The sequence below is a fragment of the Myotis myotis genome, unplaced genomic scaffold (assembly GCF_014108235.1).
Source record: "Myotis myotis isolate mMyoMyo1 unplaced genomic scaffold, mMyoMyo1.p scaffold_m19_p_6, whole genome shotgun sequence".
Lineage (NCBI taxonomy): Eukaryota > Metazoa > Chordata > Mammalia > Chiroptera > Vespertilionidae > Myotis > Myotis myotis.
In genome coordinates this window covers 94,415,797-94,443,312 of record NW_023416368.1, presented here as the reverse complement: position 1 = coordinate 94,443,312, position 27,516 = coordinate 94,415,797, and the positions used below count along the sequence as shown (strand labels likewise).

At 56.9% G+C, this 27,516-nt stretch overlaps 2 protein-coding genes across 9 annotated transcripts in view; both read right to left on the bottom strand.

Annotated features, from left to right (window-relative positions):
• MYO1F (myosin IF) overlaps nucleotides 1-3,484 on the bottom strand; it is a 32,780-nt gene extending 29,296 nt beyond the window's left edge. The window contains exon 1 of one of the 2 annotated variants that reach the window (XM_036315316.1): nucleotides 3,357-3,484. In XM_036315316.1, coding sequence (XP_036171209.1) covers nucleotides 3,357-3,359 — 3 coding nt within the window. In that variant the 5' untranslated portion in view covers nucleotides 3,360-3,484. Of the gene's footprint in view, nucleotides 1-1,895; nucleotides 2,228-3,356 lie in introns of those variants that run through there. The other variant, XM_036315317.1, reaches the window with a different exon arrangement.
• A 1,317-nt stretch (nucleotides 3,485-4,801) lies between these two features.
• On the bottom strand, nucleotides 4,802-23,349 carry ADAMTS10 (ADAM metallopeptidase with thrombospondin type 1 motif 10). 7 transcript variants are annotated; one of them, XR_004968462.1, is made up of 25 exons: nucleotides 23,249-23,302; nucleotides 19,593-19,836; nucleotides 19,057-19,403; nucleotides 18,546-18,702; nucleotides 17,487-17,704; nucleotides 15,986-16,069; nucleotides 15,732-15,877; nucleotides 15,293-15,336; nucleotides 15,042-15,147; nucleotides 14,809-14,955; nucleotides 14,471-14,612; nucleotides 11,639-11,746; nucleotides 11,133-11,278; nucleotides 10,980-11,043; nucleotides 9,676-9,778; nucleotides 9,285-9,418; nucleotides 9,074-9,197; nucleotides 8,131-8,211; nucleotides 7,894-8,057; nucleotides 7,681-7,807; nucleotides 7,464-7,593; nucleotides 6,946-7,150; nucleotides 6,518-6,779; nucleotides 6,284-6,443; nucleotides 4,802-5,537 (listed from the first exon to the last, which is right to left on the bottom strand). XR_004968462.1 is itself a non-coding variant. In XM_036315312.1 (25 exons), exons 2-25 carry the CDS (start codon nucleotides 19,735-19,737, stop codon nucleotides 5,428-5,430), a joined length of 3,369 nt encoding a protein of 1,122 aa, XP_036171205.1. In that variant the 5' UTR covers nucleotides 19,738-19,836; nucleotides 23,249-23,349; the 3' UTR covers nucleotides 4,802-5,427. The 7 variants fall into 7 exon arrangements, 5 of the variants coding, with proteins under 5 accessions (XP_036171205.1, XP_036171206.1, XP_036171204.1 ...); XR_004968463.1 differs by having other exon boundaries at nucleotides 6,284-6,390; nucleotides 6,518-6,694; XM_036315312.1 differs by having other exon boundaries at nucleotides 6,518-6,694; nucleotides 23,249-23,349.
• Nucleotides 23,350-27,516: the final 4,167 nt, after the last annotated feature.

Genomic DNA, 27,516 nt, shown 5'->3' with positions numbered 1-27,516 from the left:
TTATGACCAGAGGAGGGTAGCTGTTTATGACCAAGGTGATGGCATAGGCGTCCTATAGTAAACACACTTCCTGAGCCCCTGCTGTGCAGAGAGGTAGGTGGCACCAGGCCTTGGGGAACTCAGTGTATCCTGAGCAGGTGAAGTGAGTTGCCTAAGGGAGACTGTGGGTGCACATCGGTTGGTAATAAGGAGAGATGGGGCGATCAGTAAGGGCTTCCTATAGGAGGCAGTTCTTGCAACATCAACTTCCCAGGCAGAATAGGTGGTGGCACAGGAGCCAGGAAGGCCTTGGGTATGTGTGGGACACCGGGATCCTAGTTTCATTGGAACAGAGTCCAGGTCCAAATGAGGTAGAGATGGGCAGCCTGGGGCATTGGGGTCTGCACACGCCCCTGGTTTATAGGAGGAGGTTGTAGGTGAAGGTGGTTGTTAAAAATGTGACCGTGGGAGTCACTGAGTTGAAACCCACTGCACTCTGGGCTATACGACAGCTTGCCTAAGCCCCCGGCCTCGGTTTCCTCACTTGGAAAATGGGACCTTGGAGAGCCATAGACCTTCCAGGGCAGTTGTGCAGATTCAATGAGGCAAAGTATGTGAAGAGGAAATGGTTTTTGAAAGGGGTACTGTTGACTGCTGCTTCAGTGGTAGCTGGCTATGTGTGGTTGCTGGTGGCTTTCCTCACCATTGCCAACAACAGCAGCAGCTCCTTAAGTTGGCCAGTCCCACAGGCACAGGGCACAGGGCCAGAAGGAAGGGCTGGATGAGGGAGCTTTTGCAATCGCCCCAACTGCTCTGGCTTCCCTGGGTGGTGATGAGCAGAGCCCCAGACTGGAGAGAGCAACAAAACAGCCACTTCCTTCCTTGCTGGGGTCCTGCAAGCTGTGGTTGCCAACCAGGAGGAGGTGTGAAGCTTCTTGTGGCTGCTGAGACAGCCCCAGCCCTGGCCCTGCCTTGGCCCCTACTGTGCCCCCTGGTGCCTTGGTGTCCTGCCCTCCCCAACTCAGTGGGGCTCTGGGGTCACACCCTGTGTTCCTACATTGTGCAAACAACACTCTCTCCTCCAAAGGTTCCTAGGGTCTCCCCCTCCTTTTGGGGAGAGACTTCAGTTTCCTTTTATCCTAGCCAGAGGCCATTCTCCAACATGTGGGAACCCTTGTCCTTCCAGAGTACTTCCTCCTAATTCTCTCGGCTCCCAGCCTTTCCATGGCTACTGCCCCTGGATCAAGCAGCCTCACTGGTCTCTCTATTTCATGTCTGTACTTTAAAAACAACCATTATTACCCTCACGTCTCCACCATCACTACCCAAGACAACAAATGGCATCTTTCCCCACCCCACCACCACCAAAGTCAAACAAACTGCTGATAACCCCAATGGCAGTACCATCAACCAACATCAAATGAAATGACGATGGATTCTGCTACCAATGTCCCTACCATCACCCACCACCACCACCACCCACCTGTCCTAGCACCAGCAACCCGTAATAACTTACCACCATCAAGATCACAATATGAGCCATCAGCAACCACACAGCGAGCTACCACTGAAGCAGCAATCAATAATACCCCTTTCAAAAAACCAGCAGTACAACAACACCACTGCTGATGTTGTCACCAAAAATGAAAAATGAACTACCAACAGCAAACAAACATCATCTTCAGTCACCCAACTCTGAATAGCAGTGACCACAAACTGCCATTATTCCATGGATCTACCCTCAGGATCAAAGCAACCAACCACCATCCATCAATGTTCATCACCAGCTGGCACCGAAAACAACCATCACCACTGCCAACCCACCCACGAGAACCATTGTGACCACCAATGTTCAACAACCAAGAGCAACATCATCACAACCAATGGCACCAACAACCCAACAGCTCAGCAGTTACCTTTCAACAGAAACTCCTCTTCAGCCACTAAGAGTCACCTCCACACACTGTGACCACTAACTCCAGCCATGAATAAGCTATGAACATTGTTTCTCTGAACCTTTCAACACTCCCTGCACATATCACTCCTCCAGGCAGATGTCAGAGGTATTGGCCTCATGGATGGGTTCCACTCTTTTTTCCTGCTGTGTTCCTCTGGGGTGAGTCTCTCCCTTCCCAGACCCTATTACCAAGCAAACATTGACTAAGCATTTTCCACACAGCTTCCTTGGGAGGGGCTGCTTTTCTCTCAAGTAGCAGATAATTTCCTGTGTTCTTTTGATCAAAGCCTGCCTATCTAAGCTCCTGAGTCTTCCTGGCTTGACTCCTTCTTGGAAGAGTTTCTGTCCCAAGCTCAGAGCTCTAGCTGATGGCTGAGTTATAAATTACCCAGGTGGATCTTTGGCCAAAGGTGCCCAACTTTTCATCAGCTTTCTGAAGTAAGATGTCCTCTCAGACTAACATAGATGCTGCCTCCTGGTCTACCTCCCTGCCTCCACCTTGTCCAGCTGCTTGCTGCAGCTGCCAGAAGTCCTGCAGTTGTCACCACTGGCTCTGTGACTGTTCCAACCCCACGCCCTCATTGACAGGATGACAAAAAATGAAAGTTGAAGTGGTTGCAGATGCATGGAGCTGTGGGGGTGACTTTACCACCAGTTCAGGCTCTCTCTTAATGTGTATGCTTGATGCCGTTGGCTCTAAACCCATGACTGTGACAGACTCCCCACAGTCACAATTAGACCTCACCCTCACAGGCAGGACGCCTTTGCCTGCAGTGTCTTCCTTGCCATCCTCACATGGAAGGGTACCAGTGGTGATGCAGATACGCTGCATCTCACATCTGCTTCTGGGATTGCTACAGCCAGCCCACCCGTCACCATGCAGGCATGCTGTCACTACACCATCACTGTACCCCACCACCCATTTAACACAGCTTCCCCCTGGTGTGGACTCAGAGCGGCTGAACCCACAGACCCTCTGAAGTTCCAACTGAGAGGTTCTCAATCGACTTCCAAATATGGCCTATGTGGGAACTAAGGCCCAGAGAGGGGAATTGACTTTCCCAGGACCATACGGGGAGATAAGGCACCAAGCTGAGTCGGAAACCAGGTTTCCTAAGCCCTAAGAAATGGGTATGTCCCTGTCCTTGCAGACACTGTGTGATCCCTCATGGCCACCTTCAATCCTCCATTTCTTGCCCCCACCCCCATCATTATTCTGGCATCCTGTCCACCATTAGATGGGAGTTTGGTCCTGGTGAGGGATGCTGGGAGCACATGAGCTGCATGGAGGGACCCCCTAAAGGGCCTGCTGTGCCCCATTCACATGGCTGTACTTTCTGATGGTGGCTTCCAGGGCACCTCCACCTGACTGGGACCCCCAACCCCTGCACTTCAGGGCCCACCTTCTTGAAGGACTTACCATGGTGGGGGTGGTATCTGGGTTCCAGGTGGTGCTTGAGTGGGTTGTGGTAGGGGTGCAGGCTCAGGGGGTTCCGGGGGGTGGTTCAGGCATGGCCCTGCATCTCCTTCACCCGGCTCCCAGCCCTAGTTCCTCTTACAACAGCCCCCCCCTTTCACTTCCTTTGGCGGGAGGGGCCCGTGGCTACTGGGGAGGGAAGCTAGGCCCGGGGGGCGGGGAGAGAGCTCCAGCAGCTGGCAGGGCTGAGAGCTGGCTGTTTGGGGCTCTGAGCCAGAAGGGAGAGGTCCAGGGTTGGTGGGAGCAGCTGCCAGACCCCAGAAGGCCCCTTCTCCAACTCCCTGCGGACAGGGGTTGCAGGAAGGAGCTCACAGGTCAGTTGGCTGCAGTACTGATGGCTCTGTTCAAGGTGGCCCCCAGGAAGCATTTGGGCTGCCCAGATCTCTACAAAACTGCATCAGACACTGGTCTTCGCTGGGCATCCTGAACGAACACCTGCTTCCAGAGCGGCCTCAGATGGTCCTTTACGACAGTCTTTGCACGTGCCCATGTGCCAGGGGAAGGGCAACGGGAGTGGTACCAGGGGAAGGTACCAGGAGCCAGGTGCACTTGGAAGGTCCAACTTTGGAGGTCAGGTCTGGAGTTAACAAACCCTAGCTCTGCTACTTCTGGGGTCCCCCTATTTTCTCATCATAAAACGGGGATGCAGGCCTCTCCAGCAGCATCTGGCAGAAACTGGATCCATAAAATGTGGGCCCATGTCCTGATCTTTGGGAAATCAGCAGGCCACATACTGGTCTCCTCTTGACAACTGGGGAAATGGCAGTTCTGAGAGGTCATCACCTCCCCGTGCCACACAGCAAGGAGGCGGTGGAGGCAGCAGCCTCGCTGCTGGGAAAGCCCGGCAGGGAGGGGGAGGGGAAATGCCTGTGGCCCAGGGTTGCACAGCATCCTACCTAGAGGTTGCCAAGTGTGTCTTCCCCTCGTGGCCACATATGAGGAAGCACCCTTTTCTCTCTGCGTTGCTTGTGCACCTTTGCTCGCAGAATCGGTTGGGCACCTGCAAACCTCAGCATATGCCTCCAGGCATTAAGGGTGAATACGTAGGCAGGAGGACCTCCACTTTGTTGGCCATAAGGGAAGGCAACCTTGTGCTGAGGGCAGGTAAGTTGGAGCTAACCAGATGAAGAGGGAAGGGGAAGGCACACCTGGCCGAGGAAACAGCTCAAGCAAAGGCAGGTGTGGCTGGAGCTTTCAGAGTGACCAGGAGTGTTGGTGGCTGGGTTGGCAGGTGTCAGACCCCGAGACTGTGAGAGACTCTGCAAGAAGCCATACATTTGCCCTAAGATCACTGGGCTCTAGTTTGTGTTGGCAAAAGCCCCCTTCCAGGCTGCTGGGCTGCTTGCAGTCTGCGTCAGGGACACACACACACATCAGGTGCACAAATCTACACAAGACAGAACTTTATTGATGTAGCACTTCCTGGCAAGGGGTGTGCGGGCCCCAGGGCAGGGCCTGTAGCACCATGATGGGGGTGAGCAACCGGGCAGAGGTTGGGTGGATCTTCCCACCTCTTACCCACCCCTGTAGCTGGTGTTGTCAAGGGGAGGGTGCTAGGAAGTCGTGCTAATTCCCTTTTCCCATGGTGGACATAGACCCCTTCCAGACCAGAGTCGAGGGAAAGGGCAGTGTTGGGGATCAGGGCACTGGCTGACCCCCTTCCCCACCCCCACTCTTCACAGTATGTATTCCAACCAAAGGTGGGGGATTTTAGGGGGCTCCCTAGGGGTGGGTGTAAAGAGCGCTAAGTCAAACAGTCGTTCCCTTCTCAACCCACCCGGAGGGGGTCTCACTGTGAACTGGGAAAGGAGCTGAGGAGGGGCCCTGGGGATGGCCAGCCCCTCTCCATCTCCCAGCCAGGGCCCTTCATGGGTTTCCAATAAATAATTTCCGCTCCATCTCACCCTTCACTCCCAGCTCCTGCCCTGGCGGGCTCCTTCAGACTGGCCAGCTGCAGCCGGTCCCCTCCACCCCCAAGCTGGCGCTCAGCTGTGGCTCAGGGGCTGCTTGTCCCCTAGCGGCCATGGCAGGTTTTGCAGCACATCTGGCGGAAGTAGGCTCGGCTGCAGAACTGAAATTTGAGCACTAGGGGGCAGTAGGCGACCTTGTTCACATCCTTGCACTCTGCAGAGGGCGGGAGAGGGTTGGGAATCAGGTCTCAGAGCCCCTGGGCTCCACATGGATTATTTCAGGCCACCCCTCTAATGCAGCATCCTCTCAAGTGAATATATTTTTCACTCCCTCACAGATGAGAAAGGAAAGCAAAAGGTGGAAGGTGAACTCAGGCAGTTTGGTTCCTGTACTAGGAATAAGTACAAAAATTTTTACTTTGATAGGAAAAAAAAAGGGTATATTGAAAGAAGTGGTTCTCAAGGGGATGTGACTTCACCCTCCTGGCGATGTCTGGAGACATTTTTGGTTATTACCACTGGGGGGAGGGGTCCTATTGGCATCAGGCAGGTAGAGGTCAGGGATGCTGCTAAATATCCCACAATGCACAGGGCAGACCCATGACAAAGAATCATGTGGCCCAACATGTCAATAGTACCTGAGGTTAAGAAACTCTGATTTAAAGAAAGAATATTAGGCAAATAATGCGTTATCAGTGGAGATGAGTAAGTCGAAGGTTATGGAGGTGGCTGGGGGAGTAACCCCAGTTTGGGCTCCAAAAGGATCAGGTGCCTAAAACGCTGGGCACACAGTGGCATTTAATACATGTCTGTGGTGAGGGGATGGTGCCGGCTGGCCTGGGAGATGAAAAGGCGTTCAGTGGTTGGGGAAGGTCTCTGGCCAATGGTCAACCCCACACTCTCCAGTGGCTTCCTCTGGACAGGGCCCTCCCAGCATCCCTGGGCCTCCTGCCCACATACCTTCCGGGCTGTCCCCGGGGGGCGCGCTGTCGCACTTGGCCTCGCACTGCTGCGTGGCTGGGGGGCGCAGGGCCTCAGTACACTCGCGCGACGGCTGGCCTGTGTGGCTGGAGCAGCGCACGGCGCGCTGTTGCTGTCCGAGGCCGCACTGCACAGAGCACTGTGGGGCACCTCGGATGAGCCGCCACCCAGCCGCCCCTGTCCTGGCCTCCATCCCCCAGGGTGGCCACCTACCTCGCCCCACTCCCCTGCCACCCAGCGGGCAGGGGGACAGCGGCGCAAGTTGCAGCGCATGGTGGCTGGCGGCTTGGCTGCGGGCGGGCAGTGCGCGGCGGGCAGCGTGGCACGGTGGTCTGCGCTCTTGCAAAGGACTACGCGGTGGCGGAGGCCTGGCCCGCAGCTGGGGGTGCACTGCATTGGAGGGGCGTTTCATGCTTAGTAGGCGGCCACCCTGCCCTTCCCCGCCGCACAGGGAGCCGAGAGGTGCTGCTGGTCCCTGGATGGTGAGGAAGCCGGCTCATCTCGGACCAGTCGAGGGTGGTCCGCTAGGGCTGGCGGGAGGGACTTGCGACTACAGAGGGTACCTCAGGGGGCACCCGGCACCAGGCCCTGCCCCTTGCTGCACAGGGAGTGGGTCCGCGAAGTGGGAAGGGGCGGCTGACCTCCGACCAGTCCAGGGCGGCCCACTCCGGCGGACAGGTGGGGCCATGGCAGGCCTCCAGGATGGGCGGGCGCGGCTGCGGGCAGGAGTTGTCGTCCAGTATCTTCTCCTCCGCGGCGGACACGCGGCGCAGACATACCACCGAGCGGCTGCGCACGCCGGCATCACAGCTGCGGCTGCAGCGCGACCAGTTCCCCACAACCCAGCTGTGGGGACAGGGGGCTGACAGTGCAGGCCGGGCACCTGCCCCCGCACCGGCTCAGCCTCCTCCCCAGCAACCAGCAACCAGCAACCAGCAACCAGCAACCAGCAACCAGCAACCAGCGTCCTTATGGAAATGAGCAGCCCAAGCCCCGACCTGGGGCAGGGAGGCACAGCACCCGAGAGAAAAGCACTTGGCTAGGGCGCACCCACTCCGATTCCAGGAGAGCCCTGGCTCTACCTTGGGGAGCAGTCACCCCAATCCTGGGACCACGTGCTTCTCTGATCTCAGCAGCATTGTCACCCGCAGGTACTCACTCAGGTGGGCAGGGCTCGGTGTTGCAGGCCCGCTGCCTCTTGGGAAGCTTGCTCTGGGCGCTGCAGTGGTGGGGGGCCACGGCCGAGCTGTCCAGCTGATTGCGGCATTCCACGGCCTGCACCTGGCTGCCTGGGGGCAGGTGAGAGGCGCACTCAGCCCTGCCCCATCCAGAGGGTCAGATGACTAGTGCCCCCCGGGCCCCTCCCCTGCCCTCACCACCGGCACATTGGGCAGAGCACTTGGTCCAAGGTGAGTAGTGCCAGGAGTAGGGGGGCAGTGCATCACGGATGATGGGTGCGTTGAATCGGTAGCGAAGGGCAGGTAGCTCTGTCCTGGCCAGCACCTGGGGTGGAGGGTGCATCAGAAGGAAGTCAAGCTTGGAGTCCCCACAAGGGTGCCATGTCCTCCTGCACCTTGCCCCACCATTACCATGACGATGAGAGATGCATTGATGGGTCCCAGGGCTTCTAGACTCTGTGTCTGATTTGGCCCAGGTCGCAGCTGAAAGGTGGTTCCAGCCAGGGACAGGCGGTGGGGCTGAGGGGTCCTGGGCATCCCCTCCAGCAGCAGGGACTCTTGGTCCCCCTTCAGGGCTGGGGGACAGTGTAGGAGTCAGAATTCCAGCCAGGTTTACCCCCAGTCCTCATCCCCTCACCTCCATCTCACCCAAGTGACTGAGGGAGAGGTTCAGGTCCTGGATGAAAATGTGGATGGAGCCTTTGGGGATCCAGACGACTTCCTCATACCCTGGACAGGGAAGCTAGGTGTCACCCACTTGGTCTGCCCCCCACACCTGCCTGCCTTCAGCACTGGATGACAGCAGCTAGCCATTACTGTGCTAAGTGCTTCCAGGGACATGACACTGCACGCCCAGCTCCAGCCCTATGCAGTAGATGTGTCATCATGCCCATTTTACATGTAACAAAACTGAGGCTCAAAGAAGCAAAGCTAAAACAAACAAACAAACAAACAAACAAACAAACAAAACAAAACAAAACGCAAAGCTACTTGCCCAGGTTTGACAGATAGGAGGTAGCTGGGCTGGGATTTGAACATGCCTTTCTAACCACCAACATGGTCGGATCTGCCCCGCCCTCCACCTCCTACCCCAATAAACAGCAGGTATGGGCCTGGGTAGAGACGAGGCCACTGTGGAGGCCCCAACCCACAGAGGTGACATGGTGGTCTTAGCACTCAGAGTAGGGGTTGCAAGGCTTATGGGCCCTAAGGACCCCTGTCTCTGCCCACATGTGTCCCAAGTCCTGGTTTAACTGCCCAACCTCTGTACTCGCTCCTGAACCACACTTGGGCAGGAGGCCCCCTGGAAGGGGCAGGGGAGAGATTTAGGTCCCCACCCCCTTGGATATTTTAATTGCCAAGATTTTGGCTCCAGAGCCCAAGCCCTGGGACAGACCCCAGATCTGTGAAGACTAGGCAGGCTAGGTAGATGACCCTGATCTGGGGCATTGCTGGGGTCTTCTTGGGGTCTCAACACTCCACTGGGTCCCTGGGTCTGAGAATTTGCTAATCTTGACTAGTGTGGTGGGGCCAGTCACCCCCCAACCCCCAGCCCAGGAGGGAGTGTGACAAGGAAGTAGGGGTATCTTACCAGCCCCAGGCAAGGCTGGGCTGAAGACCCCTTCAATGGTTTCGCAGGCACTGCCATCACCCCCACACACTCGGCACTTGTCCTCCCGCAGGTCGGAGCCCAGGACCCGGTCGCAGCCCACATGCTGGGGAGGGCAGCGGTGGTGAGGGTGTCAGTGAGGTGCCCATTCCTCCATCCCCAGCCCTTCCCTCTCTCTGGAAGTCCCTTCCACCTTGCACTCGCCGCTGACACAAATGTCCACCGTGTCTGGGCGGCAAGGTGTCCCGTCCACCACGGCTGCTGCCCTCTCCGTGTAGAAGTTGAAACCTTCTGCTAGGCAGGTGAGCGAGCAGGCCTTCACGCCCCCTGGGGGGCATGGTCCCATCAGACCAAGGGCCAGGAGGCCCTGGGGCTCCCTGCTTGCTCCCTGGGGGAGGTGAGGCCAGGAGGGACAGACCCCAGATCCGTGAAGACTAGGCAGGCTAGGTAGATGGAATGGGGGTTCCCAGCATTCAGTCTGGTATTCTGGCTCCTTGAGTGAGGGGAGGGCTCAGGGCAGACCCCAAGATGCTGTATCCACCTGCTGTTGGATGCTCGCACGGCTTCCTCAGCCCCCGACTCACCTCCTCGGTATGTTTTCCATGTGTAGAATTTTCCACGGAAGGGGACGCTGTCAAATTCAGAGCACTGCATTTCCCTAAAGTCCTGGGAGCCAGGGGGACAGTCCTGGGGGCACGAGATGGGAGAGGGAGGGAGGCCAGGTGTCCAGGGAGGGAGTTAGGGCAGAGGCCTAGGGCGAAGAACTAATGCTCAGAGCAGAGATGAGTTGGAGGAGTGAGGCTGGAAGCAGGGAGGTCGGGAGGCCAGGGAGGAGGCTATGAAGGGTTGGATGGTAGCCAGGGCTAGGTCCAGGCTGTGGGGCTGGAGGGACAGGTGCATTTGAGAGGGACTAGGTGACTCATCAGATGTTAGATGCAAGCTGGGGAGGATGCCTAGGTTTCTAGTTTCAGACCTGGGGCCTTTCTTGAGAGAGCATATCTATAAAGGAGCAAGGCAAATTGGGGAAGGTGCCTAACTCTTTGCGAGTGTGAGGGGCATGTGGACCCCTCAGAGACACGAGCCTACCCCTCATCAGTAGCTCTCCACCCTCCTAGCACTCCACGCTGTCTTGTGTTTATTGGGTGTGTGCACACGAGATGTGTTTACTCCAGGATGAGCCAGGGGGATCCCAGCATTAAAAAGGGGCAGCAGAGAAGCGCAGCCTAGGAGGGGCTGGGAGCGCAGGGCTTGGTGATGCAGGCGAGGCGGAGTTTTAGACAGGAGGCACAGCCCTGGTCAGAAGAGGGCTACTGGGCTGGTGCCAGAGAACTCAGAGACAGCTTTGGGGCAGGGAGTGGGTGTGGAAGACTCATCTATGCAAGAATTGGCAGGAGCTCGGCCGGTGTGGCTAAGTGGTCGAGGTTGGATTCCTGGTCAGGGCACAGGCCGGGGTTGCCGGCTGGATGGCCAGTAGGGGTGTGCAGGAGGCAGCCGATCAATGATTCTCTCTCATCATTGATGTTTCTATCTCTCTCTGTTATATATAAAAGAGCCCTAGCTCGCTTGGTGCAGTGGATAGTGCTTCAGCCTGTGGACTGAATGGTGCCCGGCTTGATTCCGGTCAAGGGCAGGAGGCAGCCAATCAATGATTCTCTTATCATTGATGTTTCTATTTCTCTCTCCCTTCCTCTCTGAAATCAATAAAAATATATTAAAAAAAAAAAAGAATCGGAAGGACCCAGATCCCCCGGGAGGCGCCAGGGGTAAACTGGGCCTGGGTGGGATGGGACATGTGTCGAGGGGCAGGGAAGGCAGAAGGCCTGCAGCGGCTCCTTGGAAGTTGATTTATGACTTTTTTCCTCTGAGGGACGGGGCTGGGGGAACTCACATCAGTGTTGCAAGAGCGATGCCGCCGTCTCTCGCCCAGGCAGTACTTGCCCCCGATGGTTGGCCTGGAAAGGGTGGGAGAGCAGGAGAGGATAGGGCAGGGGAAGGAGGGGCGGCCCCCTCCATTTCCTCGTAGGGGGTCCTGAGGACTGACCTGGGGCTGTCGCAGTGACGGCTGGAGGAGGACACGCCACCGCCGCAAGTCCGGCTGCAGTCTCCCCACGGGGTCCACGGGCCCCAAGCCCCATCCACGCCCTCAGGTCGTGACCCGAAGGGGACGCACACCCGCTTGTAGCACCACTGTGGGAGGGGTGAGTCCAGCTCAGAAACCCTCAGGGGGTTGGTGCTCCCCTCCCACCCAGCCAGAGGCCTCAGCTCCCCTGGAATGGGGCTGAAGTGGGGCAAAGGTGGGGCTTGAGGACCAGGGTGCAAACAGATGGCATAAGGGTGTGGCCAGGGAGCCAGACGCAATGTTCAAGGGGCGTGAAGCTGGCACTGGGACAATGGTGCGGGCGGGGCTGGAGACGGTGTGGGGGTGTGGACGCAGGTTAGGGGCGGGACCGGCAGGAAGCAGGCGTGGCCGGAGACCACGTGACCCTGGAGGCAAGGCTCGGGATGGGGCGGCCCACGGACAAGGGGCGGGCCTCGGCCTGCGCTCACCCCCTTGTCGATGGTGTGTGTCTGGCACAGCGTGCCCTCTGCGGCCGGGATGCTGTTGGTGATGCACCGGTTGCTCTTGCTCAGACACCACAGCTCGCTGCAGACCTCCTGCGGCCGAGATGCCCGCTCAAGCTCGCCCTCCTCCTTCAGGAGGACCCAGGCTCACTGCCGGTTGGGCAGTGGGGCCCTGGGTTTCAAGGCATCTTCTTGGATACTGTGGCAGGGTATGGCCTGGGCCCTCCTCTCTGCCTACATACGCACTGCACTTATTGAACACCTATGTGTGGCATACATTCCCGTAGACATCATTCTCCCAATTCCACTGCGAGGAAATCAAGGCCAGGTCAGGTCACTTGCTGAAGGTTGCCCAGCTACTAGAGGGCAGCCTGGTTATCAACCCAGACCTTTGACTGAAGAGTCTATGATGTAAACCCTCATCAGTTCAGTCCCTGGCATCTCCTGAGTTTCTAGAAGGAAACATAGGGTTGCTGAGGAATGTAGAGAGGAAGGATTCTGGATTCCTTTCTGGGATGGGCAAGCAGCCCACGGAGGCGCAGTAGTTCAGAAAGATCAGGCCTGGAGGTGGCTCAGGTCAGGGGCCCCGTCTCTCACTTCTCTCCAGTGGGTGGTTCTCCTTGTTCCCTTCACTTAACTGGGGACGTTCTCAAAGATTTTAATCTATGAAGGGTTGGGAGAGGACAAGGCCAGGCTGGATCTGTGTGGGACTTTCCTCGGAATCCTGCTTGGGCTGGGCCAGGACCTAGCAGCAAGTCCTATACCAGTCCCAGGAAGTCACTCCAATCCTTTAGGTCCAGGTTAATATCACTGGACAAGCCCCATTGGGTTCAGGTGTGGCCAAATCGTACGTAGGTAGACTCTCTCGCTCACATCCTGCCCCAGGCCCCAGGATCTTTCCCCTGTGACGTGGGAGACCCTCCAGTCTCCTGTCTGTAATCACATGTAATCTCCTGAGAAAGGGATCCTTCCAAGCTTCAAAGGTGTGGTACTGGACCACTCAGTGGCCACAGGAAGGGACCTTTTCTGGGTCAGCTTCCGTGAGAGACCTGTACATACATGAAAAATTTGGAGGGTTGTCCTGAGATCTCCCTCCAACACCCTCCAGGGTCCCTGCCTTTTGCCCCTTCAGAGGATACTTCTCAGCTAAAAACTCAACCTGGTCTTCTGGCTTCACATGGCTTGCATCCTGGCCATTTGTAAAAATATCACGTGCTCTGACGCCTCCTGGAGAGAGTGCCTATCCCAGCCCGGCTTTCCCTCCTCCTCACAAGGACACACTGGAATATATTGATGCTTCCATCCCGCCACTTGCAACACACTTGCCCCCTCTGGGCTACAGTTTCCTCATCTACAAGATGGGCCTTGCCTACATAACAGGTTGAGAGGCATGTGCCAGAGTAGACATGAAAGGGCTTGCACAGAGTAACAATGACCACAGCTAACTCTGGAGCAGACACTAGGTAAGCCCAGCTCCTTAGACATATTAACCAATTTACATGTAGTTAACGACTCCCCTCCACCAGGAGGGCAAGGAACACATTCTTTGGAAAAATAAAAGGGAGAATCAATTTAACCTACAGCTTGCACTGATCCATGTTTGCTGTCTGGCACTTCCTCCCCTCTCCCACCTCTATAAAATCTGGTCCCAGAGGCCTGGACTTAAATACCAACTCTGGGAAAGGCACTCTCCCCGTGCCTCAGTGTCTTCATCTGTAATGCGGGGCTAATAGGACCATGAGGAGCTCAAATGAGATGAGGCATATCACATACTTAGCATATAGTGAATGCTCAGTAAATGCCAACCGTGATCATTGTTAGGGTACCTGGGGCACAGCAGATGCTCAAGGGAGCTTCAGAATTCTATTGGAACTCATTAGAGAGTGCTACAGTCACCAGACAAGTTAGGGTGTGGGGGCAAGAGAGGAATGCCAATTACACATACATTGATCCAGGGTTTACCTCCTTGTCTAGCACTGAAATGAAGTGAGGGCATTTTAACAGCTGCCTACTCCCTGTTTTGGGTTAACATGGCCTTAGCTTGGACATGGCCTTGCAAACTCTGACCTTCTGAGTTTGGAGGGTGTGAAGTATTGGGACTGGGTCAGGCTACTAGGGCCGAGGCTGTGAGGAGGCGGGGAGCGTGTTTTGGGAATTAGGGGAGGTGGGCAGTAGAGGGGCAGACTCCAGCTGAAGCAGGAGGCCAGCAGGCTCCAGCTCCCGGGGGGAAGCTGGGAGAAGGACCCTAGCTGGCTTCTTTATGTATAGCTGGGGCTTTGGGAGCTGAGTCTAAATTTCAGGAAAGAGTTGGGGAGTAGTAATGAGGTCCAGAGCTCGTCCAGCCAAGGACTGGGGCCAGCAGATCGGTGTACCGGTTGGTAGGGAATGTGGGGAGTGCAGACAGGGTGTCTCTAGAAGGCTCTGTCCAGTTCTTTGCCAAGTGGGGAAATGGTTCTTCCCCAGGGAAGCGATTTCCACCATGTCTGAATGTTTGGGTAAAAATGGCCAGTTAGTGCTCCTGGGACTCTAGTCCTGCCGCAGCCTGACATGCTGCACAGAGGGTGGCCTCCCCGTCTCCCCAGCCCAGTTCCCAATCAGGGGTCTGGAGAGCCAGGACATCCCACTCTTGTCCTCAATCTTGTCTGGTTGTGACATCTGTACAACCCAAGGCCCCTCTGTGCCCCTGGGCCCCATGGGGCTCACTCCTCTTCCTGGCTCTCCCAAACCCACTGCCTGGGGTGAGGGTGCCCATGTAGAGTCACCCATCCCTGCAACCCCCTCCCCTCCCAGGAAGGAAAGCAGGAAGGCTCTCTCTACCCCGTATTTACACTGACGCGATTTGACTCCATGCTGGAAGCGGCACTGCTCATCGGCATCGTAGGCCTGGCCGGGCGCCACGGTTGGGTACACGAAGTCCTGTCTGGGGGGGCGGTTGTTCAGGCAGAGCCCCAGACCTGAGCTGTGGCAAGAGGAAAGCAGCTGTCATGCTGGGGGGCTGCAGGCCAAGAGCTCAGGGGGTCCGGCTGGGTGGGGTCCCGGGGAGCAGCCCCTGCAGGCGACACAACCCTTCTCAGAGGCAGCCCTGATATCCAGGGGACCCCCGCCCCGCAACACGAGTGTGAGCCTATAGGCAGGAAAGGCAGGTCCATCCTCACTCCAGGAAGCTGGTGATGTAGTCGCGGCTGCAGGATGACCACACAAATGGGTTGGTCTTCATGGTAATGTGGGCAGCCATGAGCTTCGCTGGGTCCTGGCCCCTGGCCCCGCAGCTGTTCCCTACGCCGTCGTGGTTCATGCCAAACCTGGGGAGAGGAGTATTGGCTCTGCTGGGTGCCGATGAGCCTGCTGGACCCTTCTGTCCTCCCCCTCCTGTGTCCCCGGGCCTCACGTGTGTCCGATCTCATGGGCAATGGTGAACGCCGTGGCCAGGCCAATATCCTCATTGATGCTGCAACTTCTCTCGCGCTCACACATCCCCCCCACAGGGGCCAGACCTGGGAAATGGGCACGTGGGGTGGGGCTGGGGCTCAGAGCTGTGCTGGTTGCCCCCATCCACCCTGCAAAGTCCCCACCCACACCAGGGCCAGCGCCACCCAGCCCACTGCCTTCATAGGTGCCAGAACCAAGGGGCATGGGTACCTAGTGTGCCGCAGGGTTTGTTCTTGTAGATGCAGATGTCATAGCTGTGGAAGGAGAGGGGGGCGATGAGGAAGCTGGGCTGCCTCCCTAAGCCCCGATGATGCCACCATGCCTGTTTCTGGGGGTTAAGTTCTGCTTGGGAGTGCTACCTGCCTCTCACCCGAAGCCTCACGCTCTGGCTGCAGCCTGCCTTGGGGATAATGGGGCACATGACTGACTGAGAAATGAGTGAAGGAGTGCATTAGCACTCCAATGGCCCAATATCCGCCTTCCCAGATTCTTAGGCTCCCAGCTGCCCCTCCCATGTCTGGCTCCTCAAGGGGGCAGCTGAATAGTCCCAGCCTCTCCATCTAGCAGGTAATCCCCTGCTTGGACCTGGATGGTCCCCTAAACTACCCGTTCCCCTGGCCCACATCTTGGAGGCCTCCCCAACCCTCACCGCGTAATGAGCACCGCTGTGTCATGGTTGGCCACACCGTTCTCCGGAATGGCGTTGCCATGGCCGCTATGGTTCACAATGGATTTCTGCCACTTACAGAAGCTGTCCAGTGACTTCCCGGCATGGTGGGTGATCTCCAAAGTGGGCTGAGGATGGACAGAGTGAGGTGCATGGGCGCTAGCCACCCCAGAAAGGGCAGGTGGCACTGGTGTGCAGGGAAAGGGGTGGGACACCCCCCCCCCCCCCCCCCGCACCTGGTCCTCTGTGAGCAGGATGAGCCGTGTTACCAGGATATTAACGATGTTTCCCAGACTCGAGTCTTGGAAAAGTTTGGCAACCTGACCTCCAAGAAACAAGAGAAACGGAGTCTTAAGAGGGGCCCAGAGTAGCAAACAATGAAAATACAATGACAATAGCTCGCCTTATCAAATTCCTACTGTATGCCCAGCTCAGGCTAAGTCTGTCCATATACCTTTGCATGAGTAGATACTATTATTCCCATTTTGCTGATGAGCAAACTGATGCACAGAGAGATTAGAAAACACAGCTGGTAGGTGTCATAAGTGGGATTCAAGTCTGGTAAGCCTGCCTGCAAAGTACTGGTTGCTTGCCAGTACATTTCTTTCTGACTCGCCCTTGCTCAGCTAGTCAGTTTTTTTTCGCCCTTCATTCCTCCCCTGCCCACCCCCTGGCTTCCTTGAGTCTCTGCCCAGAGATGGCCGGAGGGATGCGCCTCATTCCGTGGCGATCTAAAGACACCAATTTGAGCATCACTACAAAAAGGTGGAAGTGTGGGGGAAGAAAGCTCTAGAGATAGTGGTTAGAGGGAAGGAGGTTGTGGCTCAGGGGTGAGAGGGCACAAAAGATGCAGGTCACACCATCCAGATATCCTGGAGCCCTAGGATATCAATGCCCCAAAGTGGAAACCCACAGAAACCCTAGCAGTTTCTAGCAGGTGTTAGGAAATAAGGGAGAGAGGCAGGACTGAGGAAGAAGGAGTGGAATCAGGTACGCTGTCATGTGAACATTGAGCCATCTGTCTGCTGAACTTCTTCTTTCCCTTTTTGCTTCAGTGAAACAAGAGCACCACTCATCAAGCCCTTATTATGTGCCAACTGCTCTGGTTTCCCTCCCACCAACTCTCATGCTCTGTTGTAGATACTATTACAATCCCACTTTACAGAGGGGAAAACTGAGATTTAGAGGGGACCAGAGTCTTGAGATCTAATATGGCTACTGAATGTGGGTCAGCGAGGTCAGCTGTATGAATTCATAGGTAAGTGTATGAGTGAGAACTCTACCTGCACACAGATGTGTGCCCATGTGTGTACTGGTAACCTCAACAAGTACCTGCAAGCTGCATGCTCATTTTTATATAGCAAACAACTATGCAACTCTTACTGTGTACCAAGTGCTTTATCTAGTCACTGCATCCACCTTCGTCTTATGAAGTGAATACTATTATTATCCTCATTTTACATATGAGTGAACCAAGGCAGAGGTGAAGTCATTTGTCCAAGGACATACAAATAAAAAGTGGCAGAGCTGAGATTTCAGCCCAGGCTGGCTGGCTTCAGAGTCCATGCTCCGAGGCGCTGTGCTCTGCAGTCGTCCTTTCTCACCCTGTGCCCCCTCCATTCTGTTTCTCTAGCCTCAGGTAGCAGTTGGGGGTGGACGGTGACACCCTTTTCCTGACCTCTGGAGGCTGGCTCCAGATTCTTGGGGCTTCATTCCCTGGGAGGGGGAGGCACTTACAATGTTCATAATGGCTAGCACGTACTGTTCCACGTCTCGGCGCCCGTGGTAGGCCACCATCATCTTGTCGGCCACGACCAGGGTCTCCACGTAGCGCTCTCGGCTGACGGAGCGCTTCAGGCCCAGCTGGCTGCGCTCCGTCTCATTGCCCAGGGGCCTGGCAGGTGGCGGCTTCAGGGTGCGCAGCCACCATGGCCGCCCCTTCCACGGTTTCTCATCTGGATGGATAATTTCTGGTCATTACGCTGCTTGCTCTTGTGGTCCAATTCCCTGTATGCTGATCCACCTGCCCAATGGGCCGTCAAATATCTTGTTCTTTTGCTAGTGGGCATTTCAGTTGTCCAATGTCTGGTTCTAGAAATGCTCCATTAAGTGGATTAATGCTCCATCTGGTTCTACACGATGTGGCTACCCTACTGCCCAACTGGCTGGCTGAACAGCTGCCGGGCACACCACGACAACCATGACTACACAACTTCCTGACCATCCACCACCTGCATGTCTGTGTGCAGTGGCTGGACTCACTGCTGGAACTGTTGTGACTGTATGTTTTCTTGGCCTTCCAAATATGGAGCTTTCTAATCAACACACTGCACAACTGTCTGGCTACGGAACAAAACAGCTGCTTTTGATGGCCCTACTGCCCAACTGACTGTGCCTTAGCCTGTGACACCATCCAGCTTTCTGTTTGTACAACTGACTGTGGTTGTCGTCTGCCATAGTATCCCAATCCCAGCCTCTCCAGTTATACAACCATTGAATGTCCCAGAGCTCTGCAATGCCACAGACAGCCACAGTGTTCTAGCCAGACAGTAATCCTGGAGGTGGTTTTATACCCAAGCACCTGTATGGCTATCCAGCTGCCTGTCTCCTGCTGGACCACTGGTCTATGGCAGTGATGGATGGGCTGCTCCCCACTGTTCCACTGTCTGACTAATGCCAATCCTCCCCTCACATAGCTGCCTGCCGACCTTCTGGATAAGAGACACTGCTGCCTACCTCTGTCTTACGGTAAAGATGTCGTGCAACCCCTTTGCCCGTCCCCAGAGACAGATGTACCTCTCACTCCACAGGCTGTGTCCAGGTGGGGGTGACGCAGGGAGGAACGCTTGTACACCACATGGGGGCCACCCTCCTCCGGGCCCTGGCCCCGTTTGGTTCCACTTTGTAGAGGCTCAATCAAGTATTCTTCCTCGTCCGCCACAATCAGGCCATGCTGTGGGTGGGGGAAGTGGGACAGAGGGCACGGATCAGTTCCTGGTCCCCAGGACCCCTGGGGCCATATCTCTTTATTTTGTTCCTTTTATCTTCCTGGGTTTAGGTTGCTACTCCTTTTATAATCTCTTGAGAATGATATTTAGCTGATTACATTTCAGCATGACCTAATGCTATTCATTTTCCTTTAAGCACTGCTTTAGCTGCACCCTAAATGAGCTAATTCTTTTGATTAGCTCAAAATACTTTAAATATTTCCACTGTGATTTCCTCTCTGACTTTTATTTAGAAGTGTTTTCCTTAACTCCCAAACTCATTGGCATTTCCTCCCTGCTTCCCAGAATCCTCTGCTCACCAGGCCCCCACAGGTGCTGATGGCCACATGAGAGCTGTCAGCCTGGCCCTGCAGGTGGCCAGCATAGAGGCAGTGGGGCCGGGCTGCCCTCTGCCAAGCCAGGCCCTCCCGTGTCCAGTACTCCACAGAGACATGTCCTGCTAGAAGGCGCGAGCTGTGGGTCAGGTTCAGCAGGAAGTGGGTGCTGGGTGCAGCCACCTTGTAGAAGAGACGGGACTCTGCTGCAGGCCCTGTGCCCCGACGCTGCCTCCGGGAGGCAGGGGGCGAGAAGGCCAGCAGTGCCCCGTTGTCATCCACTCGGGTGGGGAAGGCGATCTCATAGTTCTCCAGGCTGGACAGGAACTCATCTGTAGGTGAGGATCAGAGGCCCGGGGTGGACCCTGGGAAGGACCCCTGAGTCCTGGCTGCTTGTCTGTAGGGCAGGTGATGCTAGCCCCACTGGCTCCCGAATCTAGGCTACCAGCTGCAAGACCCGGGACTTCCTGGCCCAGGGCCTCCCCACTCTCCTCCCCCGACAACCACAGTCCCAGTCTCACCTGATCCCTCCATAGCTCCTCGCTCCCTCCCCACCGAGGGCCCTGGACCAGCCCTACCTTGAGACTGGAAGGCGTGTGTGACCTCGAACGTGAGGCCCAGCCCCAGGGCGAGGGCCCAGTGGAGGATCTGGTAGGCGGGGGCCATAGAGACCACGTGTCCACATGTCTCTCTCCTGCCTCGGCTGCCGGCAGCCCCCACAGTGCCGCCTTCCCTGTTCACAGCCTGGGCAGCATCACTGGGCTCCTGGGAGGAAGGAGCTGGGTCAGGAGGGGCGTGATCCGCCCAGCAGACACTGTCAAGGCCCCTCACAGGGCTGCCGGGGGACCTGCAGCTCCTTACTCCCAGCCTGGAGGGTCCCCAAGGCATTTCCCTGGTTGGAAGATTCCAAATGCATTTCCTTACCAAGTAGCTCCCTGTTCCCACCCCGAATCTTCCCTGCACTCTTGGCTCGATGAGCACCTACATGTGTCTGCTACAGGCCTGAGCAATTTCACACCATTTCACTTCATTTCTGCAATAGCCCTGGGAGGATCCATTCACTGGGTAATGACTGAGCATGATAGGGACACAATGCCTGCTCTCCCTTTTGGGGCTCAGTCTCCTGGGTGTGACAGATGACAGACAAGTAAATAAAGAGTTCAGATGTGACACGTTATCTGCAAGAAATAACGAGGGGGCTCAGAAGCAGAGGTGTGAAGGATGAGAAGAAACCAACCATGTGAAGAGACAGGAGATGGTGCACCAGGCAGAGAATAGCAGGAGCAAAGGCCTGGAGGCAGGGAGAAGCTTGTGGATCTTGGACCCACAAGGACGGCGGGGGGGGGGGGGGGGGGGGGGGCGGGGGGCGGGGGGCGGCGGCAGGAGGCTAGCAGGGGAAACTGGCACAAATACTCTTGAAGGCAGGTCAATGTAAAGTTTCCGCCCAGATTAAACCTGAGGCTAGGGCGTGGCTCCTCCCTCCCCATCCCATTTCCCGGGCTATGCCTTTGGATGCTCTGCCATAGGTAACACTATTTATCGCGCCAGCAGAGCTGGAATCCCTTACAGCATGGTCTGGGTCCCTGTGATGTCTCTTCACCCTTGCATTTCCAGCTAGACCCAGTCCTGCTTCCTCTCCCTTCAGATTCTTCCTGGGAGCTCCAGGATTCTGCTGCTCTCTGCCCCAGGCCAGCCTACACAGACACCACTTCGGGCCACCACTCTGTGCCAAACCCTCCTGTCCCTTCTGTCTCCACCCTCCTCCCTCTTAATCACACACTGTCTTGTTTTCTTTGCAGCCTGGCCAAGTCTGGGAGCTGATCCCCAAACAGGGCAGTTCAGCTCCAGAGGGATAGAGCCAGGTTTTCTCTAAGATACTAACTTAGAAGCCAACGCTTCCCGCTTCTGCTTGGACTCCTCCAGTGATGGGGAGCTCACTCTCTGGCACTCTGTGACCCAGCTGCTCCCTTCAGCTGGGCTGGGGTTTACTGCTTGGTTTGCTGTTGCTGTTTTTTTTTTTTACCTCTGGGGGCTTCAGTTAGTGCCATGGCGTCAGATCCCTGTGCGCCAGCCTCTCTGGGCCTGTTTCTTCTTCAGAGTTGGGCAGGGAGAGGGCAGTGAAGAGGAGCTGGGCTGGGTGTGGAGTTCAGGGGTCACTGAGAAAACTCTGCCCTTTTTTCTGGCCCTGGAGAACCTCCTCTTGGATTTCATCCTTCCTTTTTCCGAAGCACACCACCCCTTTAATCTCCCTCCTCTCCTCTTTTGCCAGCCCCTCCCTCACTTCCTATTGCCTCCTCTCCCCTATTCCATCCTGAGAGGACCAGCTCTGGGATCAAAGCCCTTCCTGGTGGACTCCCCTGGTCCCCCCTGGCGTAGGCCCTTCCCCCATGTTAAGGTGGCAGCATTTTCATTGCAAGTGAGGCTGGAACCCTCCCCCACTCCTGTCCCTCTTCCTTTCCCCGTGGTGCGGAGTCTTCTCCCCTAAGTCGCTCTGTGGCTCTGATCCTGGCTGCTCTGTCTTTTTGCCTCTCTTCCTGCTCCAGTCTCAAATCCTCATCCCTGTTCTGAGGCTGAACCCCTCCTCCCAACAACTTCACACCCTCTTTGTGCTTCCAGTTCAGGTGGGATGTGGGGGACAGTGCCGAAGGATCCAGCATAAGTGGGTGGAGGAAGTGGGAGTGGGGATGGGGAGATAGGGGCCTGGGGGGGGGCACACAGGTGTCTGTAGGGCAGGGCAGGGGAGAACACCTGGGACAGTGGCCCAGTCTGTGGGGTGGTCGGGAAGAGGTGAGGCCACTAGAGAGTCAGTGGGCCTGGATGGGAAAGGAGGCTGTACCGGGACAGGGGATTCCAGGGCTGGAACCGGGCTGGGACAACACATGTCAGCAGGGGATTTCTGTGGTGTGTGTGTGGCTGCAAGAGCGTGACTGTGTAAGGGTGGAACCGTTCTGTGACTGTGTGCGGTGTGTGCCCATGTGACCCTGTATAAGGCTGTGTGTGCCTGGGTGGCTGTGTGTGGCTGTGTGTGTGTGTGTGTGTGTATACCCAGGGCAGGCCAAACCCCCAGCCCCTCCTCCCAAAGGCAGGGAGGCAGGCAGTCTGGGGGAGGCTGCCAGCAGCTGGAGGAGGAAATGCCGCGGAAAAGGCCCGGAAACAGAGGCTCCATCCCCTCCCCGGATCCTGGAGGGGCCCGTGGCTCCACACCCAGACCTCCTGGGCCAGCTAGCAGGACAGGGCTGCCGGGCCTCCCTGTGGAGGCCAAGACCTCAGCTGCCCAGGCAGAGGCCTCGCCAGCCTGGCTGCCAGCTGCCTCCGGGCGCTGCGCATTTGGCCAGGCAGACCCCGTGAGGCCAGCAGACAAAGGCTGGCCGCCCACCCCACCCTACCCACAAACCAGTGGGTCCCCCTAACCAGCCGCTAATTAAAGGCCTGGAGCCGGATGGGCTGGAGACACCCTGAGACAGAGTGGCCTCCATGACCAACTCGGGGGAAGTGGGCGGTGCCACTCTCACACCCAGACACACAAATGCACACTGGCAGCGACACACACTCAGGGGCAGCCCCACCTGCGCAGCTGCAGACCAACAACTGGACACCAGAGACCCACAGAGGACCCCCCCACACACACCCAGTACACACACCCCGGAGACACAACTACACACTCTCCGGCCCTATGTGCACACACAGAAATACACAGACAACCTAGAGACAGACACACACACACACCCACACACCGGGCTCACACACACAGACATGTACACTCATCCACACAACCAGACCAGGGACAAAGTCACCAAGTCCCACAAACCTGACACACACCCAGACCCACTTACATACAGGCATTTACAGCTACACCCAGACACATCGGAGACAGATGTTTGGAGACACACACATGCTGGCTTACACTCACACTTGGGCAGACAAACAACACCCCACATAATCACGCACATGTTTCACGCAGACTCACACATGCAGAGCACATTCATTTACACATACGTGGATGTCCACACACACCCAGCCGCTCACTTGAACTCAGTGTCGCACACGCGTAGGGACACGGCGCACCAACACTACCCCGCGGCGGGACGATGGCCGTGGCCGGCCCCATCCGACACACACACACACACCAAGTCCCCAAGTTACGCACCCGCCCGGCCCGCGAGCCCCAGCGCTTTACCCGCGGCCGGCCGCCCGCCCGCCGGGCCTCAGTCGCGTCTCCGCCGCCGTCGCGCCGGCCCGGCCAGGGAGGAGGGAGCAGGGAGCAGGGAGCAGGGAGCAGGGAGCAGGGAGCAGGGAGCAGGGAGCAGGGAGGCGGGAGGAGGGAAGCGGGAGAAGGGAAGAGGGAGGGAGGGAGGGAGGGAGCGCGCGCGGCGGCGTGGCCGGGGGAGGGGGCGCGGGGACGGCACTTCCTGAGCCGCCGGCCAGGTTATAAAAAACCCCCAAACCGCGCCGCCAGGACCCCGCCCGCCGCCGCCGCCCGTCCTGGGCCGCGGGCTGGACCCGCGCCAGGGACCCGGGAGCTCGGGCCGCTGGGCCTGGCGCCCCCCCGCGGGGATGGGAGTATTGGGAGGGTGGGGGTGGGGGAGGGAGGGGATGGGCCGGGAGGGGTGAAAGGGCGGGCGGGGTGGAAGGGAGGGAGGTAGGAGGGCGGCGGAGGGGAGGAAGACTAGAGGGGCGTGGGAGGGAGGCATAACGGGTGGGGGTCAGGGGCACCTGGAGGGAAAGGGGAACCGGACGGCTGGGGGCGGGGAGGTGCATGGAAATGGGGGAGGAGGGGCGGGCTTGGAGGAGGAGGAGGCCGGTCGGGTCGGGGTGAGGGGAAGGAATGGGGTGCGAAAGAAAGGGGAGGAGGGGTGGCCGGTGGGGGAGGGGAGAGCCGCGGCCCGGCCAGCATCCACAGCATCGACAACAGCTGTTATTTATTGAGAGCTGGTCCTTCAGACTAGCACTCACTGGGCGCCTCCGTGTGCCAGGCGCTGTGCCCAGGGCGGCTGAGTCCACCTCAGTTTTCCCTGCCCTCTCTGAGTTCCCTCTGGGGTGGGACCTGCTCGGGGCCAGGCTCGTCCCATTTTTCGGAAGAAGACATTGAGGACAGAGAGGGAGAGAGTGAAAGATGGGGGAGGGGTGTTGGGTGAAAGCTGGGGGAGAGGGCAGAGGGGGGAAACCCTGGGTCAGTACTAAAAAGAGGTGGAGCTAATGCGTGAATGGGGGTGACCTGGACAGTTGGAAGGGGTGAGAAAGGAACCTTCATGGCCAGTTGCCCCACGGGCTTCCAGGTGCCTTGCCAGGAGCTGGTACTCCAGGAGGGGAGAAGGGGGTGACGCCCAGAGTTCACAGTTCCAGGCATTTCCCAGGCCTGGCCCCTTGGGAGCTAGGCAGAGCCTGGCCTTGCCCTTGGCCTTCTCTGAGTCTGTTGCCTCGTCCATGGTGGTAGTGGTGCCTTTAAAGGGCCGCTGGGGTGGGGTTCAATCAGTAAACATCTGTTTTGTTTGTCCTGAACTTGGAATGACAGGTCAGGGCTCATGCATACAGCCGGCACCACACAAATACCAGTCTCCTGGAGCTCCTCCTGCACCCCATCATCATCCCAGGCCAGCCTAGAGGGCCAGGGTGTTCTCTACCCACTGCTCCTGGGGCTTCTTGAGCCCCCAAGAGGAACAGCTCTGGCCGTGGCCAGAGGGCCCTCCATTACCCAGGGACCACTGGGAGCCTGCCCTGAGCTGCCTTCCGCGGACCTTTTTCTCCATCCAGAGGTGGCTGCCTTTGCATTATCTGCCCTTCAGCCGGGTGATGGGGTGGCCACTGCAGCTCTAGGAATTTCAGAGATGCTTCGAGCTGGGAGTTCCACACTTTGCCACAACGGGGAACCTCTTCTTAACTGGCCTTCCCCCCATGCCACAGTCCCAGAGGTCCCTTGGGCTCTCCCTCGCCCCTCTGGATATGGTCTGGGTGGGGCGTGAGACGTAGCGCTAAACCACCGATACCTTCCAGCCTTGGGCTCACTACTGATTGGGGGATGGGCAGGTAGGACTTTTGCAGGGAATCCGGGGAAACAGACTTTTGGATCTTGAGTAGCATTTGAAGCTGTTCTCCTCTTAAGACAACCTCTTGAAGGAATGAAGCCACCAGGTGGAGGAGGTTAATAGTCCCGAGGGCATCATTTCACCCATAGCTGGGCTTTCACTCATGCAATCTTTATTGAACACTCTGGTTTAGGTACTGGGGTCACAGCCAAGAACAATAACACCCTCCATCCCCTACCCCTCACCCCCTCAAGGTCAAGGGTCTGCCTCAGGGCGTTTGTGCTTGCTGTTCCCTCTGTTTGGAATGCTCTTCCCTCTGATATCCCCACGGCCTACTCGATCTCATTCTTCAAGTCTCAACTCAAACATCCCACCCATCCCACACTTTAAGATGGCACCCCACAAGCCTTCTCTTTCATTCCCTGGTTTACTTTAATCTTAGCATGAACCACCACCTGACATGCTCTGTGGAACACTATGTTTGTAGATTCTCTGTTTCCCTCCCCGGAATGGCAGCTTTGAGGGAAGAAGTCTTCACCTGTGTGGTCCACAGCGGCATCCCTAGTACCTAAGACAGGGCCTAGCACACAGTTGGTGCTCAGTATTGAATGAATAGAGAACATGGAAAGGCTCCCTGTGTGGCATTGACATTGGGGTTTGAATGTCAGGAAGGAGATGGGGGAGGGAAGAGAGAAAGGAGAAAGGGTGAGGGCACAGCAAGTTCAAAGGCAACTGGCCAGTAGGTTTTCTTTGGACTTAAATCAGTTTGGACTGACTTAATTTTTTTTTTTTTAACTTAACCTTCCAACCTGGAGTGATGTAATGAGTTGCGCCTGGAGGGATGCAGTACTGGGTACTGCCACAGGAGGGCGCAATAGAATCCCATCGTTGCTCTTGGACTGTAGAAAATGGGAAATCCTCCTATATAATAAAATAGAAACATGCAAATTAACCATCCCTCTGCTACACTCAAGCCATGCCCACAAGCCACGCCCACCAGCCGATCAGGAGAGAGTATGCCAATTAACCCAACTAAGATGGCAGGGGCCATGGAGCTGGAGCAAGCAGGAGGCTTGGGTTGCCCCTGGCGATGGAGGAAGCCAAGCTTTCTGCCTGCCCTGGCCTCCACTCCTCTCAAGGCTACAAAGTTTCAATTATAGAAGATAATAAATCTCAGAAAAAAAGAAAAAGAGGAGAGGCTGGGAGCTTGGGTCGCTGGGGGGCATGGCCAGCCTGAAAATGGCCATCAGCCCCTCACCTAGGCTGGCTAGGCACCCCAGCGGGGACCTCCATCCTGAAGGGGCTGTGGGCAGCCTGAAAACGGCCCTCAGCCCCTCACCCAAGCTGGCCACACCTCCATGGGGTGAGGGTTCCCGCTGGGGGGCTTGGCTAGCCTGCAAGCAGCCATCAGCCCCTCATCCAGGCTGGCCAGGCACCCTAGCATGACCCCCACCCTGATCCAGAACACCCTTCAGGGCAAACCAGCCGGCCCCCACTCGTGCACCAGGCCTCTATCCTATATAATAAAAGGGTAATATGCAAATTGACCCTAACAGCAGAACGACTGGGAATGACTGGTCACTATGACACACACTGACCACCAGGGGGCAGATGCTCAATGCAGGAGCTGCCCCTGGTGGTCAGTGTGCTCCCACAGGGGGAGCTCTGCTCAGCCACAAGCCAGGCTGATGGCTGCCAGCACAGCAGTGGTGGCGGGAGCCTCTCCTGCCTCCTCAGCAGCGCTAAGGATGTCCGACTGCAGCTTCAGCCTGCTCCCTGCTGGCAAGTGGACATCCCCTGAGGGCTCCTGGGCTGCCATAGGGATGTCTGATTGCCAGCTTAGGCTCGATCCCCCCGGGGAGTGGGCCTAAGCCAGCAGGTGGACATCCCCCGAGGGGTCCCAGACTGCGAGAGGGCACAGGCCGACCTGAGGGACCCCCCCGAGTGCACAAAGTTTTGTGCACCGGGCCTCTAGTAAGAGAATAAGAGAGGATATAACCATGATGATGAAAGTGATGGAGTACTTGCCTTGAGCCCTGTTTTATTCTTTTTTGTTGTTGTTAATCCTCACCCTAGGATATTTTTCCATTAATTTTTTTTAAGAGAGAGTAGAAGGGAGGGAGGGGTGTGTGTGGGAGAGAGAGAGAGAGAGAGAGAGAGAGAGAGAGAGAGAGAGATGTGAGAGAGACATATTAATTGGTTGCCACCTGCATGTGCCTGGACGGGGCCAGGGAATGAACCTGCAACCCTTCAGTGTGTGGGCTGACCCTCTAACCACTGCAAACACTGGCCAGGGCTTGAGTCCTGTTTTACATGTACATCAGCCTTATGAAGTAGGTACTCTACCCATTTCTCAAATGAGAAAACTGAGGCACAGGCTGAGTCACTTGCTCAAGGTTGCTCAGCTAGGAGTGGCAGAATC

Bases quoted from the DNA above. Each gene is read 5' to 3' on its own strand.
- ADAMTS10 (XM_036315312.1), bottom strand. From the start codon at position 19,737: ATGGCCCCCGCCTACCAGATCCTCCACTGGGCCCTCGCCCTGGGGCTG. The intron at 15,878-15,985 runs GTGCGGGGGGGG...GTCCATCCTCAG, and splicing joins TCCTGCTCACAGAGGACCAG to CCCACTTTGGAGATCACCCA. The intron at 15,337-15,731 runs GTGAGGGTTGGG...CTCCTTCCACAG, and splicing joins ACAGCGGTGCTCATTACGCG to CTATGACATCTGCATCTACA.